Source organism: Alnus glutinosa, chromosome 10, assembly GCF_958979055.1.
Source record: "Alnus glutinosa chromosome 10, dhAlnGlut1.1, whole genome shotgun sequence".
Lineage (NCBI taxonomy): Eukaryota > Viridiplantae > Streptophyta > Magnoliopsida > Fagales > Betulaceae > Alnus > Alnus glutinosa.
The window spans coordinates 1,151,748-1,167,316 of NC_084895.1; the positions used below are offsets into that span (position 1 = coordinate 1,151,748).

General features: G+C 36.2%; 2 protein-coding genes and 1 pseudogene across 2 annotated transcripts; all 3 read left to right on the plus strand.

Moving 5' to 3' along the window:
* The first annotated feature begins 56 nt into the window (after positions 1-56).
* On the plus strand, positions 57-1,848 carry LOC133878786 (UDP-glycosyltransferase 74F2-like; annotated as a pseudogene).
* Positions 1,849-4,161: 2,313 nt separating this feature from the next.
* LOC133880322 (UDP-glycosyltransferase 74F2-like) lies at positions 4,162-5,980 on the plus strand. The gene is made up of 2 exons (XM_062319270.1): positions 4,162-4,875; positions 5,028-5,980. Exons 1-2 carry the CDS (start codon positions 4,225-4,227, stop codon positions 5,748-5,750), a joined length of 1,374 nt encoding a protein of 457 aa, XP_062175254.1. The 5' UTR covers positions 4,162-4,224; the 3' UTR covers positions 5,751-5,980.
* A 5,267-nt stretch (positions 5,981-11,247) lies between these two features.
* On the plus strand, positions 11,248-11,723 carry LOC133879814 (uncharacterized). The gene is made up of 2 exons (XM_062318589.1): positions 11,248-11,533; positions 11,596-11,723. The coding sequence occupies exons 1-2, from the start codon at positions 11,248-11,250 to the stop codon at positions 11,721-11,723; spliced, it is 414 nt and encodes a 137-aa protein (XP_062174573.1).
* The last annotated feature ends 3,846 nt before the right edge of the window (positions 11,724-15,569 follow it).

The window sequence follows — 15,569 nt, forward strand, 5'->3', positions numbered from 1 at the left end:
GTCCTCTTGGGGAGTGCACATGTTGTGCACCGGTTGTACAACAATCACTCCCCGTTCATATATATCACTATATAAATACTCAAACACATAGAGAGAAAGAGAAAGAGATCCATATCTCTCGAAGTTGTAAAAGCAGGAATATATGGAGATGGAAAGGACTGTCTGCAGAGGTCATTGTTTGGTCTTAACCTATCCATCCCAAGGCCACATCAATCCTATGATGCAATTCTCCAAACGTTTGGATCACAAAGGAGTAAAAGTTACACTCGTTATTACCAACTTCATCTCCAAGACCATGCACAAAGAAGCCAGCTCCAATATTGCGCTCGAGACGATCTCCGACGGCTATGATGAAGGCGGGATAGCAGAAGCAAAGAGCACCCACGGTTATTTGGATCGCTTTCGTCGAGTTGGGTCGCAAACTCTGACTCAGCTTATTGAAAAGCTTTCTAGTTCAGGTGGTCCTGTTGATTGTGTTGTTTATGATCCTTTCTTGCCTTGGGCTCTGGACATAGCCAAAAAGTTTGGTTTAGTCGGTGCTGTGCTTTTCACCCAATCTTGTGCTGTTGATAATACTACCATGTCCACAAAGGAGTACTGAAAGTCCCTCTTTTAGAGACTGAAATTTTGCTTCCTGGGTTGCCGCCACTCCAACCTCAGGATATGCCGTCCTTCATTTATGATTTCGGATCCGACCCGGCTTACTATGACACGCTTGTGGGTCAATTCCACAACTTTGATAAAGCTGACTGGGTCCTTGTTAACACGTTTTATGAGTTGGAGCAAGAGGTAAAGGGCTTGAAGTCGAGTCGTCGACTATTCCTTGCCTCCACAGTTTTTTCGCTTTTTTATTTTTTTGTTTGGTTGGGAGGGAGGACATTGAAAAGCTTAATGATATTGTTTGATTTTGATTCCATGTGATTTTATGCTAGTAACAGTTGATTGTTGATAAACTATTTTGTAGGTGGTAGATTGGATGGCAAAGATGTGGCCATTGAGGACAATAGGACCAACTATCCCATCAATGTTCCTAGACAAGCGAATGGAAGATGACAAAGAATATGGTTTGAGCATCTTCAAACCGAACACCGATGCTTGCATGAAATGGTTAAATGATCGTCCAAAGGGGTCTGTTGTTTATGTTTCGTTCGGGAGTGTGGCCACTCTTAAAGTTGAGCAAATGGAAGAAATAGCTTGGGGGTTGAGAATGAGCAACAGATGCTTCTTGTGGGTTGTCAGGGCATCAGAAGAGGCAAAGCTTCCCAAAAATTTGTAGAGGAGACGTCTGAGAAGGGATTGGTGGTCCGTTGGTATCCTCAGCTAGAGGTCTTAACTCACGAGGCAGTGGGATGCTTTGTTACACATTGTGGGTGGAACTCTACTTTGGAGGCTCTTAGCTCCGGTGTGCCAATGGTCGCAGTCCCACATTGGTCAGATCAGAGCACAAATGCAAAGTATATTATGGACATTTGGAAGATGGGACTGAAAGTTCCGGTGGATGAGAAAGGGTTAGTCAAGCAAGAAGCAATAGAACATTGTATACGGGAAATAATGGAGGGAGAGAGAGGGGAAGAGATAAAGAAAAATGCCTTAAAATGGAGGAAATTGGCCAAAGAAGCTGTTGACGAGGGTGGAAGTTCTGATAAAAACATTGAAGAATTTGTAGCCAAATTGGTTCACACGTTGGCAAGTTCGGGGGGTCATATACCAATTTTGGTACATTGGGGGGTAAATCGTCACACCGTAGATAAATCAGGGGAGTTAAGTGTAATTATCCCTAAAAATTTAGTTACTAATCTTATTAAATTACATGGCAACCTTTCTTCTTTATGAAGAAAGGAATTTTGACGCGGCTCTCATTTTTCTTTTCTTTGTAGGTCCTCCCCATGTGTTGAAAAGTCTTTCTTTCTTTCTTTTTTTCTTTCTTTTTCTTTTGTCTTTTCTTCATTTTTCAACTTCGTAGGTCCTTATTGCTGATTTTTTTCAGAATATGATAATACTTACTCTAATAAAATAAAATATGCACATTTAAACCAATCAGCTTATTGCTAGTTCCTAGCAATATGGGACAAGCCTTCAATTTTCCTACCCAACATATACCCATAAAAATGGATAAGGGAGATGTTGTCACGTCTTCTAATTTGCCATGTGACATGTACCAAAACGATACAATGTATCAAGTTCTTCTTATCTAAATCAGATCTGATCTATCAAAAAAAGAAAAGAAGACAACCCAAAAAACAAAAAAACTTGCGAGTGATAGAAACTCCGGAGATTCAATCGTTGGAAAGCCCCCTGCATGGTTTTGTCAAGGTCAATTGAAATTCTGCGGTGGATAGACATAAAATGAAAATGGGTATTAGTGTTGTTATTAGAAATAGTATGGGTGACGTACTGCCTATCTTATTTGAAGCAAAGATTATATAATTGCTCTAGACGTGGCAAGTTAGTCATGTTAGTGGCAATTTAAATGGTGCGACTCATAGACTAGCTAAGGAAGCATTATACTTCAGTGAGGAACATTGTTTTCTTGATGAAACCCTCAATGTATTTTGAATTTTATTGCTGTTGAGCGTTGTACTTAAAAAAAAAAAAAAAAAAAAGTTTATTTATAAAATTGTGTTCGATTCTATTAAAAAAAAATAAAAACATACGCTCTATTTCGCTCATTGAGAACAAAAGGGTCAAATCATTATTAAAATAAAAATGCGTATTCATATCCATCATAAATTAATATTCAAAAAGGGCAAACAATAAAAATAAAACAAAAAAATTGAAGGCTAATAGGAATTTTTTTTTTTTTTTTGCTGTGTAAGTTTTTAATATTTTTTTTTTTGTAAGTAAGACTACTAGGACTTAAATTCCAAAGGTTGTGTCCGGACAAAAAAAAATGAAAGAAAAAAGCTATATATATAATTATATATAATATGCCATTTTGGTCCAACGAATGAAACTCCGAATCTCCGATGGATGATTTCGTGGCGATTATGAAGGTTTTTTTTTTTTTTTTTTTAGGTATTATGAAGTGTTTTTTCAACTTGTCTTTTTTCTCACAATGCTGAAAACATTCACGTGGGTTGTGACTATAATATCCAAAATTTCTCTATTGTGTCCTACTGGACTTTGACCACGATGTATTAATTAATTAAGAGCATCATTTTAGCTAATTAAAACGTATCATTTTTTTATTATTATTTTTATTTTAAAAAAACTTCACCTAACTTTCTTAAACCTTGATTTCTTTTGCAATCTTCCATTAAAAGTTTAAAATTCTAATTTTGATGTCTCGAACTTTCAATTTGTTGCAATCACACATATCCCCGTTAGAGTTTAATTAAATCAGACGGTCAAAAAGTAAAATGACACTTATTATATCATTGTAAACTTATAAGATTATAAAATTACCCTTAAATTACAATTAATTTTTGAAAAAAATTTCATCACTTATGAAAAAAAGTACCAAAACTTTAAAAAATGTTAATTTAAGGTATCCATCTTTTAATGTACGTTTTTTCAATTTCAACTATTCATTAAAATTTTTCCTTAAATCCTATCAAAATTACACTTAAAATACAGTTAGTTTTTTAAAAAGTGAGGGTATTTTGAAAATTTCTCACCCATCCTTTAGGATTTAACAAATGGAAGGGTGAGATTGTAAAAAATTGAAAGTTCAATACACTAAATTGGGAATTATTGAACTTTGAGAGGGGAGAGATTCCAAAAGCCAAAAGTGATGAAAGTTTAGGAGGTTAAGTGAAGTTTTCCTTTTATTTTATGTACTATTTTTTTCAATACAAACTCTAACATATATAACTTATAATACTTGTCTAAAAGTAGTTAATAAACAAATAAAATATGTATTTTAGGTAAAGAGAACATAAACTTAATTCTCTCATATTAACTAAATATATATAGACCATATGAAAATTTTAGACCATATATATACTGAAGATCAAGATGCTCTAAGGTTATAGGAGGGGAGTATAATATAGAAAATGAAAAGGACTTGAAATGACTTGTTTTATAATAAAAACATAATTGCAGATTCAGATGGCTTCTGATTGACAAGGACAATCCAGAGAGTTTCGTGTACAAATTGTGCACTACATGATCTTGTTCATATTTATCACAATATAAGTACTCAAACACGTAGAGAGAAAGAAAGAGAAAGAGATCGATCGAGATCCCTCGAAGTTGTAAAAGCAGGAATATATATATATATATATGGAGATGGAAGGGAGTGTCTACAGAGCTCATTGTTTGGTCGTAACCTATCCATCCCAAGGCCACATCAATCCTATGATGCAATTCTCCAAACGTTTGGATCACAAAGGAGTAAAAGTTACACTCGTTATTACCAACTTCATCTCCAAGACCATGCATAAAGAAGCCAGCTCCAATATTGCCCTCGAGACCATCTCCGACGGCTATGATGAAGGCGGCAAAGCAGAAGCAGAAAGCATCCACCGTTATTTGGATCGCTTTCGTCGAGTCGGGTCGCAAACTCTGATTCAGCTTATTGAAAAGCTTTCTAGTTTAGGTGGTCCTGTTGATTGTGTTGTTTATGATCCTTTCTTGCCTTGGGCTCTGGACATAGCCAAAAAGTTTGGTTTAGTTGGTGCTGCGTTTTTCACTCAATCTTGTGCTGTTGATAATATATATTACCATGTCCACAAAGGAGCACTCAAACTCCCTCTTTCAGAGACTGAAATTTTGCTTTCTGGGTTGCCGCCACTCCAATCTCAGGATATGCCGTCCTTCATTTATGATTTCAGATCCTACCCAGCTTACTATGACATACTTGTGGGTCAATTCTCCAACTTTGATAAAGCTGACTGGGTCCTTGTTAACACGTTTTATGAGTTGGAGCAAGAGGTAAAAGACTTGTTGTCGACCATTACTTGCCTCCACTGCTCCACAGTTTTTTAGCTTTTTTATTTTTTTTTGTTTGGTTAGGAGGGAGGACATTGAAAAGCTGAATGATATAATTGTTCGATTTTGATTCCGTGTGATAAACTATTTTGTAGGTGGTCGATTGGATGGCAAAGATGTGGCCATTGAGGACAGTAGGACCAACTATCCCATCAATGTTCCTAGACAGGCGAATTGAAGATGACAAAGAATATGGTGTGAGCATCTTCAAACCGAACACTGATGCTTGCATGAAATGGTTAAATGATCGTTCAAAGGGATCAGTTGTTTATGTTTCGTTTGGGAGTGTGGCCACTCTTAAAGTTGAGCAAATGGAAGAAATAGCTTGGGGATTAAGAATGAGCAACAGATTCTTCTTGTGGGTTGTCAGGGCATCAGAAGAGGCAAAGCTTCCCAAAAACTTTGTGGAGGAGTCGTCTGAAAAGGGATTGGTGGTCCGTTGGTGTCCTCAGCTGGAGATCTTAACTCATGAGGCAGTGGGGTGCTTTGTTACACATTGTGGGTGGAACTCTACTTTGGAGGCCCTTAGCTTCGGTGTGCCGATGATCGCAGTCCCACATTGGTCAGATCAGAGCACAAATGCAAAGTATATTATGGACATTTGGAAGATGGGACTGAAAGTTCCGGTGGATGAGAAAGGGTTAGTCAAGCAAGAAGCAATAGAAGATTGCATACGGGAAATAATGGAGGGAGAGAGAGGGGAAGAGATAAAGAAAAATGCTTTAAAATGGAGGAAATTGGCCAGAGATGCTGTTGACGAGGGTGGAAGTTCTGATAAAAACATTGAAGAATTTGTAGCTAAATTGGTTCACTCCTAAGCTCTAGACACAACTTCACGTCCATTTCCAAAGTTGTGTTGTAACTGCTGAATGGTTATGTAATAATTTCGGCTTAATTATGACAAATGCCGTTTATGTAATAACAACTGCAGATCGAATGGTTCAAATCCTTTCTGCTTTGGCATGTATGCTTTTCGATAAACTTCTATCTGTGCTGTGAACAAACTGTAATTTGGCTTCTGTTGTAGAGCTACTGCTTCTGCACTTGAGTTTTTGTCTTCACTCAGCTCATGCAAGTGTCTTCCTTCTTTTTATATTATTTTACAATTTCACAAACACATGCATGTACGTACGTCATCATACTTATTTTAGTTTCTTAAAGTTTTAAAGATTTGTATTTCATTAATTTAAAATTTAATCGATCAATTGTTCATGGATATATATGATAAACTACTTCTGAACACGTCAGTGATGATGAAAACGTTGATGTCCTATTGTCCTGCTTAATTTCAACCATTTGTTAATAATCCTTCTTTAATAATGTGTTACATATTTGATAGATCGATATTTGTTACCTTGTTAATTGCACAAATTATTTTGGAACAACTTCACATGTTATTCTTGATTTTTCATCACTTTTACAATCATACCCATAAATTTTAATAAATGTCAATTTTGTGTATTCATCTTTTAATTTTTTTTAATTTCTCAATTTCTTTAGAATTTTTTGTTAAATTCTAACTGAGGAGTATCATAATTCTTAAAATATAATACCCTTATCTTTTTTAGAAAAAAAAAAAAGGGGAAAAAAATTGCACTGATTGAAGTGCATGTTAGTCAGGTTTTAACAAAATTTGCAAAATTATTAATGCTTGAATCTTTGAAAAAAAATATGATATATATAATGATATTTTATGAATTTTGACCGAATTTAACTAAAAATCATAATATATAAGTGACATTGAAAAATTAAAATATAAATACTTTAAATTACACTTTTTAAAATTTAATTTGATTACAAAAATAATTAAAAATAAGGGCCACAATTATTTTCGTCCAATTAACCGGAGTCGGTTTCTATGTGTTTTGTTGTACAAATCAGAACTACATGCGTGTATACATGAGAACGAAGGAACATGTGAAAATCGTATTTAATGAGATCTTTTAAAAATAAAAAATAAAAAGTGAGTAATTTCTTGATTTTTATACTTTTTTACATATGAAAAACCGAAAGCATTGTTTTACGAGCAGTAAAATTGGGTCCATATGAATATTTTTAATAGAAACTTAACTAGACATTTGTAGACATTCTATTTATGTGTGGTTGATGACTTTAGTGGTTACTCTTGTATGTTTTCCTCAATGTTCAAATATGACGTTTCTCCTATATTTCCACAATTTAAGCTACTTGTTGAAAACTATTTCCATTGTCGGATCAAAAGTGTACAAACCAAAAGTGGAGGAGAGTTTATTCCTCTTTACCATATACTTGTTTCTCATGGCATCTCATATTGTCAATCGTATCTTCATATTCGTCATCAAAATGAGAGTGTTGAAAAGAAGCATCGTCACATAGTCAACATCATCGACCCCTTGCGGAGGGATTTTTCCCAACACCCCCCTTGATTTTTTTTTTTTTTCCCCAAGAATATGTTGATATGTAAAATATCTACACGTGAAAATGTTATATAGGCCTTACAACTTACAAGGATTTTTTTTTTTTAGCTCGCAAATAGACTTGACTAAAGATAGACGGAAGAATAATTCTTAAAGTAATGTTACTTTTCACACGCATTTTACATCGGTGGACAGGGGCGAAGGTAGCAAGGGGCATGGGGGCACCCTAAGGCCCAAGGTTTTCCCCCTTAGCCCTTGTCGGCAGACGTAGTATGTTTCAAGTGACTTTTAATTTCAGTCACTTAAAACATGTCACATCAAATATTATAAAATAAGTATAAAAAGCAGCATTACTCTTAATCTTAAAAGCTCATATATATATAAGCCGAAGACAAATTTTTTAACTTTCTACAAACCCAATGAATACTTTGATAAACATGAAAAACATATGGACTATTTTTATTTTTTATTTTTTTATTTAACCCTTTTAATTATTATATTCACATTCCAAAACCTTATGTAAATTTAGTCGGAAAGAAAAGGAGAGAAGGTTTCCTAACGGCTTTGTGAGAAAAGGAACATGACACTCAAGTAATGTTTAACCAAGTACGAATTGTAAGAAGCAAAGGCTTAACAAACCTTGGTGAAGAACGGAAGAGGCGATTTTTTCCTCTACGAGCATAGAACTCTTTTGAGCGTGATAATGGATGGCTTCCCTCCTCCCCAGTAGGTTGTGGTAGGTTTTTGTTTATAAATAAGTTTCATTCTCTCTTTGGGGGTCATCAGCAACTGAAGAGGTGAAGGATTGTGTTTTGTCTTGTCCTGCTCCGGATGGAGACATGGTTTTTTCTGCTTGGTAGGGTGTAATGGCGGACGTTTTCTCCTGAAGCATGGAGCATGATGTCTGATTTCTGCTAGGAATAGAAGGCTTTGATCCGCCACTGCTGGTTTGGATGGCCATGCTAGAGACGAATTCGATCAAATTCTTTTCGTGGTTGTTTGAAGCGGGGACGGCCTAGGGTTTCCCACTGGAACAACGGTTTAGGGCGAAAAGGGATAGGCGGTTTCGGTTTCTCCGATTTTCTCACAATAAGGGCAACGCATGGTTTTGATCTGAAGTTGTAACGGTGATTTGGGCTCTTTTTTCGGAATGGTTGGAGTGTCTTTTGATGTGTCTCAAAACGTGCATCCAACCATCGAGCAAAAAGGGGAAGTGGGGGAAATGGTCTGGCTAGTGCATTTGTAGTTTTTTCTTTTTCTTTGTATGTGTCCGGTTTTTGTTTAATGCAACTGCTGCATTGTTTGTTTAAGATCAAAACCTGATCAGCAAAAGCCATCTCCTATATCAAGTAGAGGGTTATGTTAACGTAGAGGCATTGTTTTGTTTGTCTAGGTTTTTAAGTAGCTGTATTCTGTAATGGTCTTAGTCTATTTTGCCTAGGTGAAGGAAACTCTCACTGTTGTGCCTCTGACTTGGTGCATTAAGAATTCTTTGTAACCCTGGGTATTTGGCTAGTTGGACTCTTTTAATATATTGGAAGGGATTTTCAAAAAAAATAATAATAATAATAAATAAGTACGAATTGTTAATGTTTGTCTATCTGCTTATGTGTATTATTAATATTAAAAAAGTTAAATATAATATGATCTTCGCAACTGACGGTCACTTTTTATAAACCTCCACAAATTGACAAGTGTGACATATAGATGCATCAAACTATTATTTTGTTATGATTAAATTATTGTTTTACCATTTTTTAAAAATAGCCCTATTATTTTTATACTAATAAAATAAAAAATCAAAATTTCATACAAATTATTTCTATACTAATTGAACCTTATTGGTTTATTCTATGTATTTTAGTATTTATTCAAAAAAAAAAAAATTTAGAAGAATGACAAAAAAGTAGTTTAATCGAAACAAATTAATAGTTTGATGAGTCTAAATGTTACATATACCAATTCATAAGACTATAAAAAGACGATTAGTTAAGAGGCCAAAATATATTTAACCCTAATAACAATGAACATAAAGTGCACAAATTGTACACGAATTCTGTGTTTGTTGTGCCCTTCTCACATTGGCAAATGATAAAAAAAAAAAAAAAAATACACAATTCCTATACAACTATCACTCAAATGAGGTGGACTCATGTAGTGATAGCCCCCACCCTATATAAGTAATTGTTGTATACAAATTGTGTAATTGTTGTTTTTCTATCACTACCCTCTCACGTTAATACTTTGAATTTGCAATGTTGTCTTTATCGTAACATGGACAAAATAAAGTAACTTAACAACCGCTCATTTTGACTTTGTTTAAGTCAAAAAAAAGTTTCCACCTACTTTTCATATTTATAGAAAGATTTGACTACAAGATTCTATTTATGAAAAACACTCAAGTTACCAGCCCGTAACTCAAAATCGCCCAAGTTACCAGCAGTATAAGCAGCCATACCCCCTTAGACAACAACCGGGCCAAACTTCTAATTCTAGTATGTCTTTAGAAGATATTGTTAAGTGTCTTGCCACTAATACTTTGCAATTTCAACAGGAGACGAGGGCCAGTATTCAAAGTTTGGACAATCAGATGGGCCAGATGGCAATCGCAATTAATCAGCTAGAGGCGCAAAGTTCGGGGAAATTACCCTCTCAAACTGTAGTAAATCCAAGAGAAAATGCAAGTGCAATCGTTTTGAGAAGTGGAAAAGAGGTTGAGATTCCAATAAAGGTAGCCCCTGCATCGTCGAAGCAAGAAAAAGAGAAAAATGTTGTTGTAGACAGGAACGTTCCCAATGATGATGACGTACCTAAGCGTAAGTTTCCGCCTCTTTCTGATTATAAACCAGTACCTCATTTTCCTTAAGCTTTAGCAGAATCTAGAAAATATGAGCAAAATAAAGATTTATATGAGACTTTTTGTAAATGCGAGGTAAATATTCCACTTTTAGATGTTATTAAACAAGTACCTCGTTATGCTAAATTCCTGAAAGAACTGTGTACAATTAAGTGGAAACAGAAACTTAAAGGATGTGAGAAGGTGAGAGTAGGGGAGAATGTTTCTACAGTTATTCAAAGAAAACTCCCTGCGAAGTGCAAAGATCCAGGTGTGTTTACTATCCCTTGTACGATAGGTAACACGAGATTTGAGAATGCCATGACAGATTTAGGAGCTTCTATCAATGTCATGACATATTCTATATATGTTTCTTTGATACTTGGACCTTTGAATAAAACTAGTGTTGTGATTCAATTGGCCGATAGATCTATTGCCTATCCTAAGGGTGTAGTTGAGGATGTTCTTGTGCAAATTAATGATTTGGTTTTTCCAGTTGATTTCTATGTGCTTGATATGGAAAATAGTGATCAAACTGCTCCTATTTTGTGAGGAAGACCATTCTTAAAGACATCCAAGACCAAGGTAGATGCTCATAGTGGCACACTTACCATGGAATTTGGTAGTGAAATTGTTAAGTTTAATATTTTTGATGCCATGAAATATCCTGGTGATGATAATCCTGTTTATTCTATTGATATAATTGATTCTTTAGCACAGGTAGTTTTTGAACTGATGGAAAAGATGAATTAGAAGTTGTCATTAGTAAGCATCTTGAGAAGGAGAATGAGGAGTTAGCCTTAAGTACTGATTTGCAGGAAACTGTTGCAGCACTGAATGATTTTCCAAAGTTACAACAGTCAGGTAACGTTCCTTATATTGCGTTACCAATTTCTAACGAGAGGCCTTTCCCCTCTGTTTTACAGGCCCCCATTCCAAATTTGAAGTCTCTCCCCAGTAACCACAAGTACGTGTTCCTTGGAGATGAAGGAACGTTACCAGTGATTATCTTCAGTAAAATTAGTGCACCGCAAGAAGAAAAGCTTGTGTAGGTCCTTAACGAGCATAGAGACGCCCATTGGTATGTCACCTTATGGGTTGGTATTTGGAAAACCATGCCACCTTCCAGACGAGTTAGAACACAAGGCTTATTGGGCTATAAAGAGTTTCAACATGAAAATGGATGAAAGGGGAGAACACAGGAAGTTACAACTACAAGAGTTAGAGGAAATTCGTAATGATGCCTATGAGAGTGCAAGGATTTACAAGAAAAAGACGAAGGCTTTTCATGAAAAGATGATCTCTAGGAAGGAGTTTAAAATTGGTCAAAAAGTCCTTTTATACCATTCACGGCTTCATTTGTTTCCAGGTAAGTTGCGTTCTCATTGATTGGACCTTTTGCTGTTACTAATGGTTTTTCTCATGTTGCAGTTGAAATTAAAAGTTTAACAACTTCCAAAGTGTTCAAGGTGAATGGCCATAGAATTAATATTTTCTATGAAGGTTTCCAAGTAGAGAATGTAGCAAAATTGGACCTTGATGGAAGAAGAAAGCCTTGAGTCGAGCTAACGACAATAAACAAAGGCGCTGCATGGGAGGCAACCCAAGGGGAGTTTGTTTTCTTATTCCCACATTTATATTTTGGTTATTTTTGCATTTTGTTTGGATTTCACCTTACATTGGGGACAATGGAAGTTTTAAGTGTGGGGGAATTTGATGAGAATGTAAAATGTCATATTTTTCTCCCTCAATGTTTAGTCTTTATCCTTATTTGGTGCCTAAATATACTCATTATTATTTTATTTTGATTTAGGATACAAATGGAGGCGTTAAATGCAAAACAAAGCTAATTGAGCGATTTTGGACAGTTTCGACATCACTTTATAATCTGGGCATAACTCTCTCATCCGAGCTCCGATTGAGATGATTCAAGATACTATGGAACACCAAGAAAAATTTATACAACTTTTATGTTTTGAGTTTTGAGAGAAACTTACTGAATCAAGGCCGAAATCAAGCTTGAATTTGACGTTCTAATATGCGATCTATTGGAGGAAGTTTTCAAATCTTGTGCACGAAAGTCTAGCTGAAAATACCACCTTCCTAGTTGTATTAGGACTTTATTTTATTTTTAATATTTTTCTTAATTAGTCAGATTTGGATATTTTTATTTTAGGATAAGATTTATAATATCTTTAGGAGATAAGAGATAAACTTTAGAATATCTTTTGAAGATAAGAGATAAGCTTTAAAATATTTGTAGAAGATAAGAGATAAGCTTTAGAATACTTTTAGGAGATTTTGTGGGCTTCTAATATGGGGGATGAACGTGTATAAAGGGGAAGAATCATCAGACTAGATCATCCTCTTCCCTCTTCTCTAACTTCTCATTTGAGTTTTAATCATGGCCCTGCGTGGCTAAACTTTCATAATTGGTTGAGGGAGACGAAGCCTCGAAATCAATAAAACTGTGAGATCTAATTTGTTTTTATTGTTCAATTTATGCTTTGAGTATCAGATGTTCTTCTGTGTCTATTTTCATGATTCTCTCGTTTAATTACTAGGAGGCGTACTAGTTTATTATTCGTTGCAATCTCTTGTTGGGTTAGATATCAAATCCGTAATTGTGTGATCCCTCTAATTTGTGAAACAACTAAGATTTAATGATTTGCTATGTCAGAAATAATTAAATCTTAGGAAGAATGCTCGACGAAATTAAATGCAACCGCTTGTGCTTGTATTGTCTCGCTTCATCGATCTCTCTAATTCTTAAGGCTGTTACTAGATTAAACCTTTAGCGCTTGTCTTGGGTTGTTTAGTAGTTAGGGTTAATTAGAGCGTTTGTCTTCTAATTAACTGCGACTAAGGAGAGATAGGAAAATAGTTCCTGAAAAATGCAGCTGACTTCTAAATTTAACCAAGTGTGTGCAATAGTGTGCAACAAAAATAATAATGTGGAAAATAAATGACACAATGATTTTTGTTGACAAAGTGGAAACTCAAGAGCAGAAAAACCACTCCAGCCCAGCCAAACCCAGGATATCCACTATTCAGAAGACAAAGCTAGATACAACATAGTAACACTCACATGTACCCGATGCAGTGGTCGTACTTTCTTCTCTGACGTGTAACCCAACACGAATGCTTCCCAACCAGGTCACCTACCTGAAGGGGTCTTCAGTGGAATCCTTTATCTTAGAGTCGACCTCTAAGATAGACTTCAGATGTAGCCAGCAAAAGCACACTTGTGATGGCTTCAGAGGAAACTTAATCAGCTAATACTTCTATGAGCTCTAATGGAATTCAATACCGAATTCTTGCAGTTCTCAATGCCCAGGGGCCTCTATTTATAGGCTGATGTGCAGAATGGGCGACTGCTGAAATATATACTGGTGTCGTCCGGACGGTGGTCATGGCTGTCCGGATGGGCAACTATGCTACAGGATTTTTCGAAAATTTCACTGAAAATCTTTCTTGTTTAAGACCCGCGTCTGGACGGAAGACACAGTCGTCCGGACGGTCGGACGTCCGCTGCAAGTAATTTCCATATAAGGCTTTGCGCGTCCGGACCATGGGGGATGAACGTCCGGACGACTGATCTTCAACACGCAATTTCCATATCTAATGTGCGCGCGTCCGGACCATGATAGGCAGTCGTCTAGATGGTTGAAGTCGAATCGGCAATTTCCTCATCACAGATAACCCCAATATGGCACATATATGCATCTCATAACTTCAACAAGATTCCTAAAGACAACTTAAATTTCTAACAGTTTAAAAAAAAAAAAAAAAAAAAAAAAAAAAAAAAAAAAACCTGAAGAGAAAAAGATTAGAGAAATACCTGGAATGTGAGTGAGAATGCACAAAAAACAAGCAGAGATAGCTCCAAAGACTCAAAGAAATTACTCACAAGATGCCAAAAAGGAGATTGTGTGGGGTATGGGAAGGAATGCGGCAGCCTGAGGTTAAAATAGCCTCTGTAGGGTCCCCGTCTGGACGGTACATTGACGTCGTCCAGACTCGCGCTGCACTGGGAACAAGCAGACAGGTGGCGTGCTTCCGGACGGTTTTACTAACCGTCCGCTCGGTGGTTGCCACGCGCGTTCGGACGCAAGCAGGTCCCGTCCGGACGATTGGGCTCCATTCCCGTCCGAACTCCAAGAGAGTACCATCCGGACCACTGATCCATCCGGACTCCAAGAGAGACCGTCCGGACGCTCCACACTGAAAAAGTAGAAAACTGGAATAATTTGCAGAATTAAATTTTTCTCAAGTCAATTTTCAGAACACGCATTTATAATCCACTGATAGCACAATCAGAGAGCATCTCAAAACTAAACAGAGATATAAAAGAGAGTTGAGATTTCAATCAGCACAAATATTTTCCTGGACATACAAACTTCAAATAGACAACTCAACTCATACACTGCGTGTGTGAGTGAAGACTTAACCCACAAGGTATGACTTCCAATGACATGACAAAGAGCAGCCGGATTCCCTAGATAAGAGAGAGAATCTGCGACAGATTAGCCAAAAGTCAAACCTTAAACTTACCAGGGCTTAGCCATCCTCATCTGATACACGCCCTCTGAGATGCAGCACCTAATTGTTTTACTTGTACCATGAAGGACAAGATAAATTTTACTTGCACATAGAGGGCAAGGCATATTGTAAATTCAGTACAAAAGCAGTGAATAGACAATTTTAAAGCACAAAATTCACATGAATAACTGCTAGATTCTTATGGTGCTTGCAAACTAGAGGAAATCCTAGAGTTTTTAGATTCTAGGTTCAACTAGCCAGTGATCAATTTGACCATCTTATCACAAACCTCTTCTCTTATCCAGAATTTCTAGGAGCAAAATGTCAGAGAAGGAAAGATGTACCTTTAGGGAGTCTTGGATAGTGAACATTTTCATCGCATGAGGAAAGAAGCTATCCTACTCTTGCATATACAGGAAAACACTTGGCAAATATAGTCATACACTCTCAATTATATCAAAGCAGATAAATTAATGCTCACAGAATTGAGATATCAGGTGAAGATACATACAATATCTAATATGCCAAGAGAAACAAAAATATCCTGCAAATTCTCCCAATTTTTAATTTTTTTTTAAAACAAAAAGTGCAATATGGAAACAACGTCATATGCAATGTACGATCAAACCTGAAAACGCAAATACAGAAAAACAATCACTTGAACTGCTTTTTCTGTCTTCCCCAAATAAGTACCTGCAAAGTTCTCTGAAGAGAAAATAGGGGGCAAAGCCAAAAATTGGTTCCTAGATTGCAAAAAAAAATCAAGTAACATAAGCGATCAAACCTGATGCCATAGGATTAGGAACCAAATCCTAGGCAAGAACACCAGAACCTGCTAGGTGCATCTGGTCCCCCTCATGGGG